We start from the raw sequence: 21309 nt of genomic DNA on the forward strand, positions 1-21309 counted from the left end.
TTGTAGGGGCTGATTTATGACCCAGTGTGTGATCTATTCTGGAGAATGTTCCATGTGCACTCGACAAGAATGTATTCTGCTGCTTTAAGATGGAAAGTTTTGAATATATCTGTTAAGTCCATCTGCACCTGTGTCATTCAAAGCCATTGTTTCCTTCTTGATTTTCTTCTTACACTATCTGTTCATTGTTGTAAGTGGGGTGTCCCCTACTTACAAGTGAAAGTACCCTACTACTAGTGTATTATTATCAATGAGTTTTTTTATGTCATTAATTGCTTTACATATTTCAGTGCCCCAATTTGTGGTCATAAATATTTACACTTGTTAGTGCTTCTTGTTGGATAGACCACTTTATGATATAATGCCCTTCTTCATCTCTTTTTGCAGTCTTTGTATTTTAAATCCAGGTTGCCTGATATGAATATGGTACTACAGCTTTCTTTTTTTGTCCAGTAGCATGATAAATTGTTCTGCAACCCCTCACTTTCAATCAACAGGTATCTCTAGGTCTCAAAGGAGTCTTTTATAGGCAGAATATACATGGATCTTGTTTTTTTTATCCATTCTGATACTCTGTGTCTTTTGACTGGACTTTTTAGTTCATTTACATTCACAGTGATTACTGAAAGATATGATATTAGTGTAATTGTGTTCTCACAATGTTTCTGTAAAGTAATTTTTTTTCTGGAGATTTATTCTATTCCTTTCTAATGTTTGTTGCTTTTGGTCTTTCTTTCCCACTCAAAGAGTCCCCTTTAGTATTTCTTGCAGGGTTGGGTTAGGGGTCAGAGACTCCTTTAGATTTTGTTTGTCTGGGATGCTCTTTATCTCTCCTTCTTCTCAATGAGAAACTTCCTGGATAAAGTATTCTTCCCTGCCCATTTTTTTCCCATTCAGTCCATTGAATGTATGATGACACTCCCTTCTCTCTTGGTAAGTTTCTGTGAAGGGAACTAACCTTATTTGCCTTGCCTTGTTAGGGACTTCTTTTCTCTTGCTGCTTTTAGGATTTTTCCTTTATCTCTCTATTATGTCAATTTTCTATGATTTCTCTTGGTAATGGCCTACTTTTGTTGATTTTGATAGGAGTTCTCTGTGCCTTCTGGATTTGGATGTTCATTTCCTTCCTTGGGTTAGGGCAACTTTCAGCTACAATTTGCACAGATAAACCTTCTGTCCCTTTTTCCCTCTCTTCTTTTGGGACTCCTATGAAAGGAATTTTACTACACTGTACAGAGTGGCTGAGTTCTCTAAGTCTACATCCATAACCCAAGAAGTTAGTTTACCCTCTCTTTTCTGATTCCTTATTTTCCATAATTTTATCTTCTATATCACTTAGTCATCCCTCTGCTGCTTCCACCCATTATGTGCCGTAAGCATCATGTCTCTTTCATAGAATTTTTAAATTTCACCGTTGACCAGTTTTTATGTCTTTTATCTCTGTGGTATGCATATATGCATATCTTGATGTCTTCTATGCTGTTCTCAAGCCCATCCATTATCCTTACTATTGTTGTTTTCAGTTCTGTTTTAGGCCTATTCCTTATATCTGTTTTGATTAGATCCCTGGATATGATCCTTTCTTGTTCTCTCTTTGGGGATGAATTCCTCCATATTCTCATATTGTCTAGGTCTCTGTGTTCCTCTGTGTTTTAGAAAACCTGTTATGTTTTCTGCTTCTGAGAGTCATGGCTACATTAAGAAGAGTTCGTATGCTGTACGGAGACTGGTGCTTCAGGAAGGGTTTGTGGTGAGTGCTGTGTGCACCGTGTTCTTGCTTTTTGGTGTTTTGGGAAGTGGGCATCACCCAATCCATTACGGTTATGAATAGAATAAAAATAAAAGTGAAGCAGATTCTCTCATTTTTACTTCTTGTGTGCCTGCTTGAGCTGTAACATTGGCTTCCTCTTGCCCTTGGAGTGAAAGTTAAACCATCAGGTCCCCACATTCTCAGACTTGAGTCTAGTTTGGAATCAGATGAGAATTACACCTTTGACTTTACTGGGTATCCAGCATGTGATAGTATATCATGGGACTTCTCAGCCTATTTAGTCATGTAAGCCAATGTGCTATGTGTTCTGTTCCTCAGGATTATCCTGACTAATACACGTAGATGCTTTTTCTCTTGTACTTTCAAGTATTTGAAGAAAACTGTAACACATATAAAGTTCTGAGAAGCAAAGTGACATGAATGAAGTGTCATGGTGTTTGGGACAAGAGCAGGGTGAGGATAACCAGGAGCTATGGGATCCTGTGGTCCTAGATGCAAAGTGAGCGCACCTGGGACTCCTGTAAATGTTCAGTGGATGTGCATCAGGATACGTGTAAACCATTGATATTTAGTACAAGGGTAAGCAATTGTAAGAGACTCTATCTCTTGTTCATGTAAGTATAGTGTTCCTGGTAAAACAAACTTTGTAAACCAGACCCGAGTAGGTAAGCACAGAATAATGTATCCAGAGAGGCTTCCTGGGGGAAACTGCTGTATGGAGAGGAAGCCCCAGGCCATGGCACAAAACCTTCCAACAACCCCTACCTGCACCTGCTCCTGGGAACACAAACAGAATGGTGCATAGTGTGCACCCCCTGGAGGTCCTGATCTTCTACAGGGCGGTTTGTGTCTGGGCTCACACTGACAACCCCTCACTGTGTCCTTGCACAGTAATACATGGCCGTGTCTGCAGACCTCAGAGTGCTTAGCTCCATGTAGGCTGTGTTTGTGGATGTGTCTGCCATCAGAGTGAGTCTGCCCTGGAACTTCTGTGCATAGCTTGTAGCACCATCTTCAGGGTCAATGCTTCCCATCCACTCAAGCCCTTGTGCAGGAGCCTGTCGCACCCAGTGAATATAGTAATCAGTGAAGCTGTGTCAAGATGCTTTGCAGAAGATCTTCACTGATGCCCCAGGCTTCCTCACTTCAGTCCCAGACTGCACCAGCAAAACCTGGGAGTGCACACCTGTAGAGAGGGGACAAGAGTGGATGAAATCAATGTTGACTGGTCCTGGTCCTCTCCTGTGTCCAGGGACTTGGCTGACCCTTAGCTGTCGCCACTGCCACCAGGTAGAGGATTCTCCAGCTCCAGTCCATTGTGAGGGGATGTGTCTCAGGGTCTCCGGTAGAGGATGGCATTGTACGGTGATGCTCTCAGGGCACAGACACACCCATACTTAACCTAGTGCTCTTAGGACTATTTGCATAGTCATGAGACAGAGTATTTCATACACAGGACCAGAACCATCTGGAGACGGTCTCAGAGACCGTGTACATTGGGACTCAGAGAGCACCAGTCTAATCCTTGTTTGAGGACATGGGTCCTTGGCCAGGTTCCTGAACTGTGTGCAGACTGAGCTCCTGCCACTGTGTGATAAGACCTTACAGGAAATTCTCCCCATTGTGGACCAGTATTGAATGAGGCAGAGACCACCTGAACCTGTTGTTGGCTCTGATATCTGAACGTCTTATTCCTGGAGAAGCGTGTCTCCGAACTGCTGCACAAAATGGGGTAATAAATGCGTCCTGGCTTCCATCTCTTAGATGAAGATACCTAAAAGCCCTGGAGTAGCAGCGTCAAGTGTCTTCTCACTGCCTGAGTTCATTAAATGCTCTGATGGAACAGGATATTTAAACACCCTTTAGCATCCCTCATCCTGCTCATATTTTAGATTGCTTTCTGGAAAAGGAAACACTGGCTTCCGACAGGAAAGCCTTCCTCACCCCTTGTGCACCTACTCACCTGGTGCTAGGTAGTACTGAAAGCTCCCTGCAGTCTAGGCCCGGCCCTGCAGGGAGGTTCCTGTCAAGACTCACAGGGCATTTATTCCAGTGTCTCTACTCCAGCATTACATGGTGGAGGGGAGCAGAATATGCCACCCCAAATATGCCGCTGGAATGAAACATGCTTGAGAAACAGCCAGTGCAGAGACGCACCGAACATCCTTTGTTCCCGTTAAACAGAATATAAATCTCCTATGTGAAATACACCCTTTTTGTACCAGGAGGGGAGAACTGTCCTTAGCACCAGAAAAAGGAATTTAGGCCCTAGAATGCTGTGCAGAGAAACCTTAGTTCTTCACTATTGTAGTAACACTAAGCACATTGAAGCTCTCAGTTTTTCCCCATTGAGGATGATATTAGTGTTGGGTCATTCATATATGGCTTTTATGATATCGAGTTATGCTTCTTCTATCCCTACTTTCTTAGTAGGGATATGTTTGGTAGAATCCGCTGGAAAGCCATCTGGCCCTGGACTCTTGTTTTTGAGATTTTTGATTACTAATACTATTTCCTTACTGGTTATCGGTCTGTTCAAATTTTTATATTTCTTCCTGTTTCAGTTTGGTAGTGTATATGTTTCTAGGAATTTGTCCATTTCTTCCAGATTGCCCATTTTATTGGCATATAATTGCTCATAATATTCTCTTATTATTGTTTTTATTTCTGTTGTGTTGGTTGTGATCTTTCCTCTGTCATTCTTGATTTTACTTATTTGCATCCTTTCCTTTTTCTTTTTGATCAAACTGGCTAGTGGTTTATCAATTTTGTTCATTTTTCAAAGAACCTGCTTCTGGTTCCATTGATTTGGTCTACTGTTTTTTTTTGTTTTTTGGTTTTTTTTTTTTTTGGTTTCAATAGCATTAATTTCTTTTGTAATCTTTATTATTTCCTGTCTTCTGCTGGTTTTGGGTTCTATTTGCTGTTCTTCTTCCAGCTCCTTAAGGTGTAAGGTTAGGTTGTGTATCTGAGATCTTTTCTTCCTTCTTTAGGAAGGCCTGGAATGCTATATACTTTCATCTTATGACCACCTATGCTGAGACCCAGAGGTTTTTTTGAATTTGATTTGCTAGTATCTTATTGAGAATATTTGCATCCATATTCATCAGGGATATTGGGCTGTAGTTGTGTTTGTTGCTGGGTCTCTGTCTGGTTTAGGAATCGAAGTAATGCTGGCTTCATAGAATGAGTCTGGAAGTTTTCCTTCCCTTTCTATTTTTTTGGAACAGCTTGAGAACTAGAGGTATTATCTCTGCTTTAAATGTCTGGTAGAATTCCCCAGGGAAGCCATCTGGTCCTGGACTCTTGTTTGTTGGGAGATCTTTAATGACTGATTCAATTTCTTCACTGGTTATGGGTCTGTTCAAATTTTTCTATTTCTTCCTGTTTGAGTTTTGGAAGTGCATGGTGCTTAGGAATTTGTCCATTTCTTCCAAGTTGTCCAGTTTGTTGGCATATAATTTTTCATAGTATTCCCTGATATTTGCTTGTATTTCTAAGGGTTTGGTTGTAATAATTCCATTTTCATTCATGATTTTATCTATTGGTGTCATCTCCCTTTTCTTTTTGAGAAGGCTGGCTAGAGGTTTATCAATTTTGTTTATTTTTTCAAAAAACCAATTCTTGGTTTCATTGATCTGCTCTTCAGTTTTTTAGATTCTATATTGTTTATTTCCGCTCTGATCTTTATTATGTCTCTTCTTTTGCTGGGTTTAGGGTGTCTTTGCTGTTCTGCTTCTATTTCCTTTATGTGTGCTGTTAGATTTTGTATTTGGGATTTTTCTTGTTTCTTGAGATAGGCTTGGATTACAATGTATTTTCCTCTCAGGACTGCCTTTGCTGCATCTCAAAGCATTTGGATTGTTGTATTTTCTTTTTTTAATGTTTTTTTTTTTTTTAATTTTTGATAGAGACAGAGGCAGAATGCGAGTGGGTTAGGGGCAGAGAGAGAGGGAGGCACACAATCTAAAGCAGGCTCCAGACTCTGAGCTGTCAGCACAGACCCGGACGTGGGGCTCGGAGACACAAGCTGGGAAATTGTGACCTGAGCCAAAGTTGGAATCTCAACCGACTGAGCTACCTTGGGCCCCCCTGGAGTGTTGTATTTTCATTTTCATTTGTTTCCATATATTTTTTAATTTCTTCTCTAATTGCCTGGGTGACCCGTTCATTCTTTAGTATGGTGTTCTTTAACCTGCATGCTTTTGGAAGTGTTCCAGACTTTTTCCTGTGGTTGATTTCAGGTTTCATAGCACTTTGGTCTGAAACTGTGAATGGTATGATCTGAGTTCTTTTGTACTTATGAAGGGCTGTTTTATGACCCAGTATGTAATCTATCTTGGAGAATGTTCCATGTGCACTCGAGAAGAAAGTATATTCTGTTGCTTTGGGATGCAGAGTTCTAAATATATCTGTTAAGTCCATCTGATCCAATGTATCATTCAGGGCCCTTGTTTCTGTATTGATCCTGTGTCTAGATGATCTATCCATTGTTGTATGTGGGTGTTAAAGTCCCCTGCAGTGATCACATTCTTATCAATAAGGTTGCTTATGTTTGTAATTATTTTATATATTTGGGTGCTCCCATATTCGGTGCATAGACATTTATAATTGTTAGCTCTTCCTGATGGATAGACCCTGTAATTATTATATAATGCCCTTGTTCAACTCTTGTTACAGCCTTTAATTTAAGTCTAGTTTGTCTGATATACGTATGGCTACTCCAGCTTTCTTTTGACTTCCAATAGCATGATAGCTATCCATTCCCTCAATTTCAATCTGAAGGTGTCCTCAGGTCTAAAATGATTCTCTTGTAGACAGAAAATAGATGGGTTTTGTTTTTTTATCCATTCTGATACCCTGTGTCTTTTGGTTGGAGCATTTAGTCCATTTACATCAGTCTTATCGAAAGTTATGGGTTTAGAGTCATTGGGATATCTGTAGGTTTCATGCTTGTAGTGATGTCTCTGGTACTTTGTGGTCCTTGCAACATTTCACTTACAGAATCCCCCTTAGGATCTCTTGTAGGGCTGGTTTAGTGGTGATGAATTCCTTCCATTTTTGTTTGTTTGGGAAGACCTGTATCTTTCCTATTTTGAATGACGGACTTGCTGGATAAAGGATTCTTGGCTGCATTTCTGGTCCTCACATTGAAGATTTCCTGCCATTCCTCTCTGGCCTGCCAAGTTTCAGTAGATAGGTCTGCCACTACTCTTATGGATCTCACTTTGTAAGTTAGAGCATGTTTAGCTCTAGCTGCTTTCAGAATTTTCTCTTTATCCTTGTATTTTGCCAGTCTCATTATGTTATATCGTGCAGAAGATCGATTCAAGTTACATCTGAAGGGAGTTCTCTGTGCCTCTTGGATTTCAATGCCTTTTTCCTTCCCCAGATCAGGGAAGTTCTCAGCTATGATTTGTTCAAGTACACCTTCAGTCCCTTTCTCTCTCTCTTCCTCTTCTGGAATTCCTATGATACAGATATTGTTCCATTTGATTGCATCACTTAGTTCTCTAATTCTCCCCTCATACTCCTGGATTTTTTTCTCTCTCTTTTTCTCAGCTTCCTCTTTTTCCATAATTTTATCCTTTAATTCACCTATTCTCTCCCCTGCCTCTTCACTCCATGCTACGGCCACCTCCATTTTATTTTGCACCTCATTTATAGTATTTTTTAGCTCCTCATGACTATTTCTTAGTCCCTTGATCTCTGTAGTAATAGATTCTCTGCTTTCTTCTGTGCTTTTTTCAAGCCCAGTGATTACTTTTATGACTATTATTCTAAATTCTTGTTGTGTTATAGTGCTTAAATCGTTTTTGATCAATTCGTTAGGTGTCGCTACTTCCTGGAGTTTCTTTTGAGGCGAGTTCTTCCATTTCATCATTTTTGGTAGTCCCTGTGGTGGCTCCAAACTGCAGGGCACTTCCCCTGTGCTGTCTGGTGTCACTTGTGTTGGTGGGCGGGGCTGCAGTCAGACCCAATGTCTTTCGCCAGCCCACCGCTGGGGCCACAGTCACACTGGTGTGTACCTTATCTTACCCTCTCCCAGGGGCAAGATTCACTGTGGAGTGGTGTGGCCCCTGTCTGTGCTGCTTGCACACTTCCAGGCTTGGGGTGCTGCTTCGATAGGATCTGGCACATTAGCCAGGGTGGATCCGCAAGGTGCACAGTGGTGGGAGGGGTAGGCTTAGCTCGCTTTGCCATCAGTGGTTCCCTGTGGTAGGGGCCCTGAAGCACCGGGAGGGAGGCAGACCCGTCGGAGGGATGGATCCACAGAAGCACAGTGTTGGGTGTTTGCGTGAGGCAAGCAAGTTTGGTGACAGGAACTGGTTCCCTTTGGGATTTCGGCTGGGGGATGGGAGAGGGAGATGGCGCTGGCCACTGCCTTTGTTTCTGCCGAGCTGAGCTCTGTCTTCCGGGACTCATCAACTCTGCCTCCAGGTGTCCTCTTACTCTCCCCTCTCTCTGAGAGCAGAGATGTTGACTTTTAGCACCCAGATGTTAAGCCCTGCTGGCTGTCAGAACTTACAGAGTCCATCCCCTCCGCTTTTGCAAGCCAGACTTTGGGGTTTGTGCCTTCCTGGGCGGTCTCCCCCTCCACCACTCTGGCTCCCTCCCAACTGTCCGTATAGCATGCACCACCTCTCTGCCCTTCCTACCCTCTTCCATAGGCTTCTTGTGTGTGCTTGGCTCTGGAGAGTCCATTTTGCTAGTCTTCTGGAAGTTTTCTGGGTTATTTAGGCAGATGTGGGTGGAATCTAAGCGATCAGCGTGATAAGGTGTTCTCCTAAGCCTCCATCTTCCCCTCTCTCCCCAAATAGGAATATTTTTAATAGAAATTGAAAGTAAAAATGAAGTTTTGTCTCTTGCCCCCCAAACGCAGGCTATCGGACAGCCAGCGAGGCATCTGAATGCCCTTGGTGTGGTTCAGCTCCTTCTTGGGAAATACCACCTCAGAGGAGATGTAGCACCATGAGGGATGATCTTGAGAACCTTTGACAGGAGCCAGCACTGCTCAGAATGCACACAGCAAGAGGGACACACTTAGGGTGACCTGGCCCTCTGCCAGCCTCATGCCTCTGCTCAGGGACATCTGCCAGGGAGAATGGATAAATGGAGGATCGTCAGCAAAGCCAGATCTAGACCATCTGGCAGAACAGAGGGCTGTGCTGAGCAGTCAGCACCTTACACCTGGGGGCCACCTGTGGGGTTAGGTAACAGTCACAGGTTGTGACATTGGGTGACCCTGCACATCAGTTTAGCTGGGGCACATGTGGCAGAGGCAGGCAGGCCCTGTCCAAGCATGCTCACATGGACATAGTAGGGACTTGGACCCAGAGACATGGCTCTATTCAACACATTCCATCTTTCCCTTAGCTACTTGAATACAGAATATACGATTTTAACACCCTGAACTTCTCTACCACTTCCGTGTTCTGTGGTACTGCTGGTTCACTTTCTATGGATGACTACTTTTCCTCATTATGGAGACCACTGCTTCCTACTTCCTTGGCATGTGGAGGTAGACATCAATTTTGCCTTTGTACGTGTTGAAAAACATTGCTTTGTAATTTTACATGTCTTATTCTGGTTGGCTATTAGTTTGCAAGCCATTTGATCCTTTTGGTTGTTGCTTTGAAGCTTCCTCTGAGTTTACTGAGGAAACATTTCCCAGTATTCTGTGTCATGACTGGTGAAGTGTAAGGTTGCATTTTAGTATTTTCTTATGCCAGCTGGTGAGAACAGAAAGTACTGGTGACCACGTGTGAGCTCCAGGATTTTTTCCCTCTAATCCTTTATTGTGATTCTTTCCCGGCTTCTGGCAGTCTCCTCCTATGCATGTGGGGTTCCCTCCTCAGCTGGAGACACAAAGGGGCTGTCTGCTGGTGCCCAACTTGAGAGGAAGAGTGAATGTCCCCACTAGTTTTAAAATGCCCGCCTTCCTTTTACACAAAAACCAGATAGGGATACCATAACACATCTAAAAACTACATGGGCAAAAATCTCCTTGACCTTGGTCTTGGAAATGATGTTTCGGATATGACTCCAAATGCACAGTCAATGAAGACAGAAATCAGTGAGTGAGAACACATCAAACTAAAAATCTTCTGCTTAGGAAAAGACACATTCACCAAAGGAAAAGACATTTTACAGGGATGGAAAAAAATTGTAAAACGTGTGATATGAGGTTCATATCCAAAATTTAAAAAAAGCTTATTTTGCTGAATATTATAACAAGCAACCCAATTTTAAAAAAATGGGGGAGTAGAGGACTTGAAAGGGCATGTTTCCAAAGTCCATGTACAAACGTCCAGCAAGTGCATTAAAAGGTGCTCAACATCACTCATCACCAGAGACATGCAAATCATAGCCACAATCCCATAACACTTCACACCTGTTATCATGGCTCTTACCATCAGACAAGAGATAACAAATGCTTGTGAGCATGTGGAAATAAGCAAACCTGGTACACTGTCCCTAGGAATGTAAACTGGTGAGGTTACTACTGAAAGCAGTATGGAGAATTCTCAAAAAATTAGAAACAAAAGTATGGTTGTACCCAGTGATCCCATTTCTGGGTGATATATACAGGGGATGAAGGCACTACATCAGAGATTTGTGCACCCCATGTTCATTGCAGTCTTATTCTCCATAGCTGAGACACTAAAGAGACCTAACTGCTCATCAAGGGATTAATAGATAAAGAAGATGTGAGATTAGATAGATAGATGGATGGATACAGAGATAGATAGATAGATAGATAGATAGATAGATAGATAGATAGGTAGATAGATAGATTTCATCCATATAAAAGTTAATCGTGCCATTTGTGACTACATGGATGAAGCTTGAAGACATTATGCTAAGTTAAATTAGTCACACAGAGAAAGACACATTCTGTATAATCACACTTACATGTGGAGTCTAGAAACATCAATTTCCCAGAAACAGAGTGTGCAATGGTAGGTTCCAGGGACTGAGGGGCAGGGAAAATGGGGGGGGGGCATTGCTCAGTGTGTCCAAACTTCCAGTTAGAAGATAGACAAAAAGCTTCCATGGGTCTAATGTATAGTAAGATGACAATAATTAATATACATATTGTATATTGAAAGTTGCTTTATGTTCTTACCATATTTAGCTGAAGAATGTATTGACTAACTTCAACTTGGTAAACATTTCACATTATATACATGTATCAAGGCATCACATTGTACACCTTAAACTTACATAGTGTTGTATGTCGATTGTATCTCAATAAATCTGGGGCCAAAAAAAAAAAGGTATTCCTAGAAGACATTCCTGTACACATTTGGCTAGTAATAATTTAACTATGCATGGACATGACTGCAAATCATACAATATGTGATATTAACCCTAAAGATGTTTATGCACAGAGAAGATTTCATACAAGTGTGCATGTGTCTGTGTTGGTGGGAATAATTTCATGTGATTCTGTACACTCATAGAAACAACAGCCATAACAACAGGTGTTAGGACACTGGTGCTAAGTAGAGATCGTGGCGTTTTTGAAGAAAATTAAAGACATTATGGCCAGGGGATAGATCATGAGCAATTTGGGATGTAAAACAAAACAAAACAAAACAAAACAAAACAAAAGAAAACAAAACAAAACAAAAAAAGAAGGGTGAACACTTTTCCTTATTGTGATTGGAACATAACATAAGGTCTGTGTTTTCTTTCCACATCTCACAGCTTTTGTACTCCATTTCCCATATGAATGGCTTCCTTTGTGCTTAGTTGATATTTTGCAGTGACACATTTTCATTTGCTTCTTTGTTCCTTTGTGCACATTCTTTAGATAGATCCTTTGGGTTTACCATGCCCTTATACAAAACACTCTAAAGCCGTAACAGTCTATTGTCAACTGATAACTACTTAAATTCAATCCCATGGACAAGTACACTTTATCGGCTCCACACCACTCCCCACTCTACTGATGTCACAGGCCACATCTGTATGTATTGTGTACCCATGAGCATTGATTTATAGTCACACTTGATGCTTTTGTCTTTTGAATCTCACAAAAGAATTGGAAGGGTAGTAGAGGGGTAATGTCAGCCTCATAGCAGCCTAAGATGTCCCTGTGTTGTCTCTCACACCCCTCCAAAACTTGGCATCCATCTACAAACAAATGTGCATTTTGGGGCCCTGTGGGATCCAGCTCCATATGTCAAAGAACCCCTGAATAGTCTTCCCTACACATGCATAGGTGAACATACCTGACTGTGGCTTTGGACTCTACAGTGACCCCTGAACCTGCTCCACCTTTGTTGTCTGTGGTCTCCGAGGTTCTGGGAAACAGTCTTAGTTGATCACACATGGACTGGAGTCTTTGTGGAAGTCCAACTTTCCAAAGAAAGTGAAAACTCTAACTTTAAATGATATCTTCATTCCCCCCATCCTTGTGCATTGTAGCATTATTTACAAGAACCAAAACACCCTATGTGTCCGCAGACAGAAGAATGGGTAAAAAGAAGTGTGGCCTGTATGTACAGTGGAATTCTATGATTCGTCCATAAGAAAGAATGAAAATTTGCCCTTTGCTACAACATGGGTGGATCCTGAGGGCATCAGGATAAGTGAAGTAAGTCAGACATGTGGGAAATCAAATAGGTATGTCCTGGTGTAGGACATTACAGGGAACACATTGCAAAGCAGAACACTGCTTTCTGGCTTTGCTGAAAACAGCAGGCAATGCTTTGCTTGTGTGGTTAATGTGTATCTAGGAGTTACTAACTTCTCTTATCTCGTTAACGAATATCTAGGGAGCACTCATCACCCTTATCTAGTTAATATAGACCTAGGGGGCACTCGCTTTGCTTATCGATTTAATGTAAATCTAGGGGACACTCAGTTCCCTTATGTAGTTAACGTAAGTCTAGTGGGAACACTAAAGTTCACTTATTTAGTTAATATTGATCTAGTGCAACTAGTTAATATAAATCTAGGGGGCACTGCACTGATTTAGTCGAAATAAATGTAGGGGAACTCACTGTGATTATCTAGTTAATGTAAATCTAGGGGGCACTCAGTTCCCTTATGTAGTTAATGTAAATCTAGGGATCATTCACTTATCCAGTAAATTTTTATGTAGTGGGCACTCATTTAACTCACCTAGTTAATGTGAGTTTATGGGGCACTCGTTTCACTTATCTAGTTAATGTAAATCTAGGGGGCACTCATTTCCTTATCTTGTTAATGAAAATCTATGGGACACATTAGGTAAGCACACTTTGCTTATCTAATTAATGTATATCTAGTGCGCATTCAATTTGCTTATCTAGTTAATGTCAGCATAGGGGGAACTCACTTTAATTATCCAGTTAATGTATGTTTAGGGGGCACTCGCTTTGCTTATCTAGTAAATGCAAATCTCGGGGGCAAGCTCCCCTTCCCATATCTAGTTAATGTCAATCTAGGGGACACATTCACTTTGTTATGTAGTGAATGTAAATCTAGGGGGCAAGCTACACTTCGCCTAGATAGTTAATGTAAATCTAGGGAAACCTCACTTTGCTTATCCAGTATATGTACATCTATGGGCACTCTCTTCCTTACCTAGTTAATATAATTCTAGGGGCACTCACCTCACTTACCTCCTTCATGTATATATAGGGGGCACTCCCTTCCCTTATGGAGTTAATGTATATGTAGGTGGCACTCACTTCACTTTTGTAGTTAATATAAATCTAGGGGGCAGGTTAAACTTTGCTTATCTAGTTATGTAAATCGAGAGGTCACTAACTTCACTTATCTAGTTATTCATCTAGGGGGCACTCATTTTGCTTCTCTTGTTAACATACATCTAGAGGGCCGTCACTTTGCCAGTCTAGTTAATGGGTATCTAGGGGGTACTCCACTTTGCTTATTTAGTTAATGTATATCTAGAGGGCACTCAGTTTATGGAGTTAATGTATATGTAGGGGGCAAGCTACACTTCACTTACCTAAGTAATATAAATCTAAGGGCACTCACCTTGCTTATACAGTTAATGTAAATTTAGGGGACACTCACTTAGCTTATCTAGTTAATGTAAATCTAGGGGGCACGCTACACTTTACTTATTTAGTCAATATAAATCTAATGGGCACCTGCTTAGCTTATCTGATTTGTGTATATCTGAGGGGGCACTCACTTTATCTAGTTAGTAAATCTAGGAGGCACACTACAGTTCACTTATCTAGTTAATATTACTCTAGGGGGCACTCACTTTGCTTAGCTCATTATTGTAAGTTTAGGGGACCCTCACTTCTCTGATCTAGTTAATGTGTATCTAAGGGGACCTCTGTGCACACACAATGAACTTTGGTTTCTTTCCCCTGTTAATCCAGGTCCTGTGACCTTAGTTCTTGGTCCACAAGAACATTTGGTGGAGAATTTCTTCCTCCCCTTCACCTTTCTAGGCTCTAGGTTCAGCCACATTCTGCTTGTCAGCTCAGACCCAGCACTATACTTGAAGCCCACATCGCTGTATGCTGGTGTGTAGACTCCCATCAATTAGTGGGTGTGGCCTGTGGGTGCTAGATCCTCCACAGGACCCATTCTTACTTTATCCTGAAGGTAAACTCACGTTTCCAGCACATGTATGGTGTTAACTGAATAGGTCTGCATCTGTAACACGTGTGTCCAAACAGGCAGAAGGGCTGATGTTACTCCACAGTTCACTTAGCATCCTTCTGTAGTTTACTGAGCAGGTGGCCGGGGCACCTGTTTGGCCCTCCTTCCCAAACATTCCTGGACGCATTCTTGCTGGGAACATGCAGTGTGGCTGCACGGGAATTTCAGGAGGTGCTGGGAAAGTATGATTACCTGGTTGCCCTGGAACGTGGAGAATATGTGTACACATGGCAGTCTAATACTTTGTGTAACCATGTGTCTTTGAGACAAAGTGCATGCATGGGGACACATTGGTACAACTTACAAGACTATCTGCACCAACAAGGATTCTAGATATGAACTGAAGTGAAAATCCTGTTATGTGCTTCATGTGTTTTACATCTATTGGTGAATTATGGGATACATTCTTATTCCAAAGTAATTTCTGAAACAGTTACTGTTTAGTTCTGAAAATTTCCTAATTAATTACTATTAAAAAGTTGTATATTTTCAATTCAGAAGAAAATAAACAGACTTTAATATCACTATTATGATTTGAAATGTATGCTAGACAACTGTAAAAATAGTAAAAAGTGTTTAGAAAAAGGGTCCCTAAATTTCCACAGGCTCAACTCTGCAGGACTTCTAGGAGGTTCTTGGGAGAACCAAAGTGGAAATCCTAGGCAGACCCTCATCTAAGGATGAACTCACTGAAAAATAGAGAAAAGAAGGAGAAAAGGGGTTCATATTCATCGGGCTCCCTCAGAATGCCAGAGACATCCATAGGCACTTGTGCCTACCTTTCTGATTCATTTCACTGGGGGCTACTTTCAGCCTCATAGTCTCAGTCTCCCACATTCGGAAATTTGGTCTCCAGGGAGGCACAGCTTGCACTGGCTGGGATCGAATCCATGTCCCTTTCCCTGACAGCCTACAGACACCCCAGTGTGGGACAGGCAGTATGGGTGGGTGGTAGCCCTCCATCACCCTGAACCCATATTGGGACCAGGAAATGAGAGATTACCTGAAGAATGAGACAAAGCTCAGTGTGCAAGAGCACAGTTTTGGAGAAAATTCATGAATTTGCCCCTCAAGGAGCTTGTGGCAACTTCTCTTATTTCTGGAACCAGAAACCTCAGCCCAAGACACAGCTGCTGACTCAGGTCTTCTGCACAGAGTCTTAGGCACCGTTTGGGCTCTTACAGGCTTACACAAATACATAGAGGCCACAAGCATGCAGTTTTCAAGTTTTATTTCAGAGTTCTGCTCAGTGACGCATCAGAGACCTGGTGTCAGGTCCATGATGTGCCTGTGGACCCCTGTGTCTCCCGCAGACCCCCGGAAACGTGGATGTTAGGTGTGCCGCCTCATTACTGTATTTTCACAGATGAGCCACGTGGATTGTCTATAGTTGTTTAGGGGTCTGGAGGCTGAATTATGCATTGTCTTGATCAACAGTCTCTTCCATAACCTTCTGTCTGTTGATAGTTCTGACGTTTCCGGCAACACCAAAGAGGAATGCAGCAATTAAGACATAGATTCTAGCAAAGATCACTCTGAGATACACCACGGATTCACGACTTTGCCTGACTGACCGCATTCTTCTTGGAGGGGGTCCACTGTCTGTGCTCCCACCAGTGCCTCGTTCAGTGCACCGTGGAGGATCCCAGCCTACGTGGCAATGGCAGTTCCTGTTATTGTTGCATATCCCTCTGTGACTGCATTTCTCCGGGATACAGTCATAGTTCAGCTGAGCCACACTGCCATTGCAGTAGGTATCCTGACAGAACTTTCCAGGAGCACAGGGAGTACCAGTTCTCACATGACCAATATCCGTTGATCCTGTGCTACGATGCGAATCCAGCCCAAAACACCAGAACCCTGAGATCTCAGACTGATGAAATCCCACATGCTCTTGCAGCTGAGGGAGATGCGTGACGTTACTACACTGCAGCCTTCCACACTGCATGTCTGTGGGGGCACAGGGTTTAGATTTGAATACCCCTGGGTCTCTTCTGCAGTGTCCATATCGGCTGCCTTTTTGATTTATGGTATAGCAGACATTTTCACCCTTCACAGCATTTCTGCCAAAGATTTCTTGGCAGTGCATAGTGCGGTCAGTGCAGTTTCCATGATAGCAGTAGCCCTCTTCAGTGCACGGGGTTCCATCTTGCATATAGAAGTCATCAGGGCACTCCACGGACACCCCACGGCAGTATTCTGGAAGATCACATATATTTTGGATTGGCCTGCAGAGTGTCCCAGCATCGGAATAGGTGCAGTTTGTACAGCATCTGCCTGTATTACATTTGCTGCCAGGGGTTAGAATGCAATCAGTCGTACAGCAGGGATTGTTGTAGCACTGCTTGAAGGAGCCACAGTCACACTGCTCACCTGGCTCCACTACATAGTTTCCACAACGATCGTGAGTCAGGCTTTTATTGAAATAGGAAAGTCCTGAGTCAAATATGCACTCACAAAAATTATTCACCACTACATGCTGCATATGAATGAAGGAACAGTTACTGAAAGAATCTGTCATAACAGGGTATTGATTCATAATGCAGGTAGACCTCCTCTGGCATGCACAAAACTGATTGTCATAAAAAATACCAATAGATAATGCAATTTTTTGGGCTACTAACACAGACAACAATAAAAAATGTCTGCCTAGAGAAGCAAGCGAGATGATGGATTTTGATCCGCATACCGCGTATGGGGCTGGCTGAAACTGAAGTTCATGTGGTGCATCTTTGTTCATAAGTAAAGCTGTATGTGGTTTAAAAGCAACAAACAAGTGTCTCTGAAAGTAGATATGAATCGGACTCCCTGGCACCCGAAAATTGTTCAAGACAACTGGATCTTCCAGATTATAAATGACCATGGAGGAAATATAGTGCCTTACATCAATCCCTTGAAGCATTGAGTCAGTCAAACTAACAAGCCTTATGAGGAATCGGGCACATTTTGACACGTTGTTGAACACACTATACATTGTTTTGGAACCGAGAACAAGTCCTTTCAAAATCCCATGATGGGATGAATACAACTTACTAGAGATCCTGGGGGCTGCACTGATATTTGCTTGAGAGAACAGGGGGTTCCTAACCTCCTTATATCCCAGGTTATAAGTAGGTCCCGTTGCATTGGTGTCTGCCACTATCTGAGAAACAACGTGTTCAAACCGTTGGGAATGGCTGAGGGGTCTGATTTCATAGGCAAGGTCATCCAACTTCATGATACCTTCAAGGCCCCCATAGCACGTGTCCATGGTGACTATGGAAAGAGGAATCTCCTCCAGGTAGCCGAGGTAGTAACAGTCTGGAGGGATGAAGGGGTAGTCCATCTGCAAGGCTCCCTGATCATCCTGAGTCATCATCAGCAAATGTCTGGACCAAAAGAGTTTCTTGTGCCTCATGTGGATAACATGGCTCTTGCCCCCAAAATGCAGGCTATAGGACAGCCAGCCAGGCATCTGAACGCCCTTGCCGTGGTGCAACTCCTTCTTGGGAATTACCACCTCAGAAGAGATGTAGCGCCATGAGGGACGACCTTGAGAACCTTGGACAGGAGCCAGCAATGCCCAGAGCGCAAACAGCAAGAGGGGTGCCCTCAGGGTGACCTGGTCCTCTGCCAGCCTCATGCCCCTGCTCAGGGACATCTGCCAGTGAGAATGGATAAATGGAGGATCCTCAGCAAAACCAGGTCTAGACCATCAGACAGAACAGAGGGCTGTACCAGGTGGCCAGCACCCTACACCTCGGGGCCACCTGTGGGGTTAGGTAACAGTCACAGGGTGTGGCATTGGGTGACCCTGCTCATCAGTTCACCTGGGGTGGATGTGGGAGAGTCAGGTGGGCCATGGTCAACAGTGCTCACATGGACATGGGTAGGGATTTGGACCCAGAAACACGGCTCTATTCAACACATTCCATCTTTTCTCCTTCTACTTGGATACGGGATATGCAATTATAACACACTGAACTTCTCTACCAATTCCATGTCCTGTGGTACTGCTGGGTCACTTTCTCTGGATGACTGCTTTTCCTCATTATGGAGACCAATGCTTCCTACTTCCATGGGATATGGAGGTAGACTGTCAATTTTACCTTTGTACGTATTGAAAAACATCGCTTTGTAATGTTACATGTCTTATTCTGGTTGGCTATTAGTTTGCAAGCCATTTGATCCTTTTGGTTGTTGCTTTGAAGCTTCCTCTGAGTTTACTGAGGAAACATTTCCCAGTATTCTGTGTCATGATTGGTGAAGTACAAGGTTGTATTTTAGTATTTTCTTATGCCAGCTGGTGAGAACGGAAAGTACTGCTGAACATGTGTGAGCCCCAGGGGATTTCCCCTCTAATCCCTTATTGTGGTTCTTTCCTGGCCTCTGGCAGTCTTCTCCCATGCCTGTGAGTTTCTCTCCTCAGGTGGAGATAGATGCAGGGGAGTTGAGGTTACTTTGGCAGCTTGCACCATGGAGGCTGCACATGATCGAAAATGGTATCCACCATGGAACTCCCTTGTTTAAGTACCGTCTAGTCCTTTAAAACCCCTGAGTTGGGTAGAAACCCTCAGAGTTGGCTTTTGGAGAAGAGTCTGCCTTTTCTCTGGGTGGCTGGCCTCCTAAATAAAGCTCATCTTCTTTTCCCATCAAAACTAAAACTTTGAACATTGACCTTTCCAGAAATACTCAGCTGAATTTGGGATTTGATAACAATAAAATGGAGAGTGGAATGGCAGTTGTCTGGGGCTGGCAGGGTGGGGCAATGAGGAGTAGATCTCAAGGGCTATGATTTTCTGTTATGCAAGATGATTAGGTTCTAGAGGGGTCTCCACATTACCCCTGTAATTAACAGTACTGTACTGTATGGTTCAAATTTTGTGAAGAGTGTTGGTCTCATGTTCAGTGAGATCCTAACACAAAACACAAGTGGAAGACACGAATTTTGCTTCTCACATGACAGTATGCTGAACTGCGTGGACACACTCTCTACTGATAATGTGAAAATAATTAAAAAACATTTACATAGTTTGAATACTAACCCTGAGGATATGTCATTTACAAATATCTTCTTCCATTCCATAGTTTGCCTTTTAGTTTTGTTGATTTTTTCCCTCACTGTGCAGAAGCGTGCTATTTTGAGGTAGTCCCAATAGTTCATATATGTATGTATTTAATTTTCTTGTTTTATTTTTAATTTAAATTCAAGTCTTCAGTCTTTGAGCTCCACATTTACGGGAAGTTGTCTTGTCATGATTAACTTTATGGGTTATCTGGACTGAGTCATGGGTGCCCAGATTCACCACTGTTTCTGTGGATGTCTGTGATGTGTTTCCAGAAGAGACTGGCATTTCCTCCCATGGTTTCTGTCTGGGCATCACCCATTCCATTAAGGTTGTGAATAGAATCTGATGCAGAGGGAGGAAGAATTCCCTCATTTTTACTTCCCATGTGCTTGTTTGAACTGGAACAGTGGTCCCCTCTGGCCCTTGTTATGAGAGTTATATCATCAGATCTCTATGTTCTGAGACTAGACCCTAGTTCAGAATCAGACCTATTACACCACTGGTTTTCCTGGGTCTCCAGCTTGTGACAGTAGATCATGGGACTTCCCAACCTCTTTAGTCATGGACACCAATGTGCTTTGGGTTCTGTTCCTCAGGAGAATCCAGACTAATACATGGAGATGATTTATCTCTTGTTTAGAGGAATTGAATAAAGCTGTAGCTCATTTAACGTCCTGAGTAGCAAGTGCCAGGAGGGAAGTCTCACGTTGTTTGATTGGGACAAGGGCTGGGTGAAGTTAATGGGGAGCTGTGGGATCCTGTGGTCCTGGCTGCACAGGGAGTGCATTTGGGACTCCTCTAATGGTTCAGCTGTTGTGCCTCAGGAAATCTGTAATTCACTCATGTTGAGGGACAGGAGTAAGCAATGGAAACATCTGTGTCTTTTGTGCATGTTAGTGCAGTTTTCCTATGACAACAGGTATCTAATTCAGCGAGTTAATAGGTAAGCACAGAATCCTGTGTCCAGAGAGGCTCCCTGGGGAAGCTGCTGTGTGGATAGGAAGCCCCAGACCCTGACAGGAAACCTGCCTGTAACCTCCATCTGCACCTGCTCCTGGCAACACAAAGCAGAATTGTGCACAGTGTGCGCCCCCTGGTGGTGCTGATCCCCTCCTGCAGGGAGGTTTGCGTGTGGGCTCCCAGTGATGTCCCCTCACCCAGTCTCTTGCACAGTAAGATGTGGCCGTGTCTTCGGCCCTCAGGTTCATCTGCAGATACAGAGTGTTCTTGGCGTTGTGTCTGGAGATGGTGAATCGGCCCTTCACGGAATCTGCGTAGTATGTGCCACTTCCACCAGTATCAATCCGTCAGACCCACTGCAGCCGCTTCCCTGGAGCCTGGCGAACCCAGCCCATTGCATAGCTACTGAAGGTGAATCCAGAGGCCACACAGGTGAGTCTCAGGGACCCCCCAGGCTGCACCAGGTCTCCCCCAGACTCCACCAGCTGCACGTCACACTGGCCACCTGCAGACGCAAGACATCTTGGTGAGGAAACCGTCACACATCTACTGGTCTCACTCATATCCACTCACATACTCAGTGTCTCTCGTTCACCATGAATTACCTTTTAAAAAAGCAACAAGGAAAACCAAGCCAAGCACATACTCCATGGTGAGGTGTCTGTGTTCTGTCCTGATCACAGAATGGGAACACCTGGGACCCCTGGAGCTGGGGCTCCTCTCCCAGCTGCATGGTCTGGATGGGCTGGTTTCATCAGCACAGAGAGGGCCCTATTTGCATGTCCTCTCACATATATATCACACTGCAGACTTAGATTTAATTCTTTCAAAGTGAATGGCAGGTTTAGGGATGCCCTTCTACGTTAGTTTGTGTGGATGGTGCTGTGACAA

The 21309-nt window shown here is 43.1% G+C and overlaps 1 protein-coding gene and 1 pseudogene across 1 annotated transcript; both read right to left on the reverse strand.

The window, feature by feature from the left end:
- Positions 1-15624: 15624 nt before the first annotated feature.
- On the reverse strand, positions 15625-18296 carry LOC122223221 (disintegrin and metalloproteinase domain-containing protein 21-like). The gene has a single exon (XM_042944503.1). The coding sequence runs from the start codon at positions 18048-18050 to the stop codon at positions 15825-15827; it is 2226 nt and encodes a 741-aa protein (XP_042800437.1). The 5' UTR covers positions 18051-18296; the 3' UTR covers positions 15625-15824.
- Positions 18297-20381: 2085 nt separating this feature from the next.
- LOC122222689 lies at positions 20382-20981 on the reverse strand (annotated as a pseudogene).
- Between the last annotated feature and the right edge of the window lie 328 nt (positions 20982-21309).

This window comes from Panthera leo, chromosome B3, assembly GCF_018350215.1.
Source record: "Panthera leo isolate Ple1 chromosome B3, P.leo_Ple1_pat1.1, whole genome shotgun sequence".
In the NCBI taxonomy this organism is placed as follows: Eukaryota; Metazoa; Chordata; class Mammalia; order Carnivora; family Felidae; genus Panthera; species Panthera leo.

What these genes read in the sequence shown, in the direction of transcription:
- LOC122223221 (XM_042944503.1), bottom strand. Translation starts at nt 18,050, where the DNA reads ATGTCCCTGAGCAGGGGCATGAGGCTGGCAGAGGACCAGGTCACCCTG.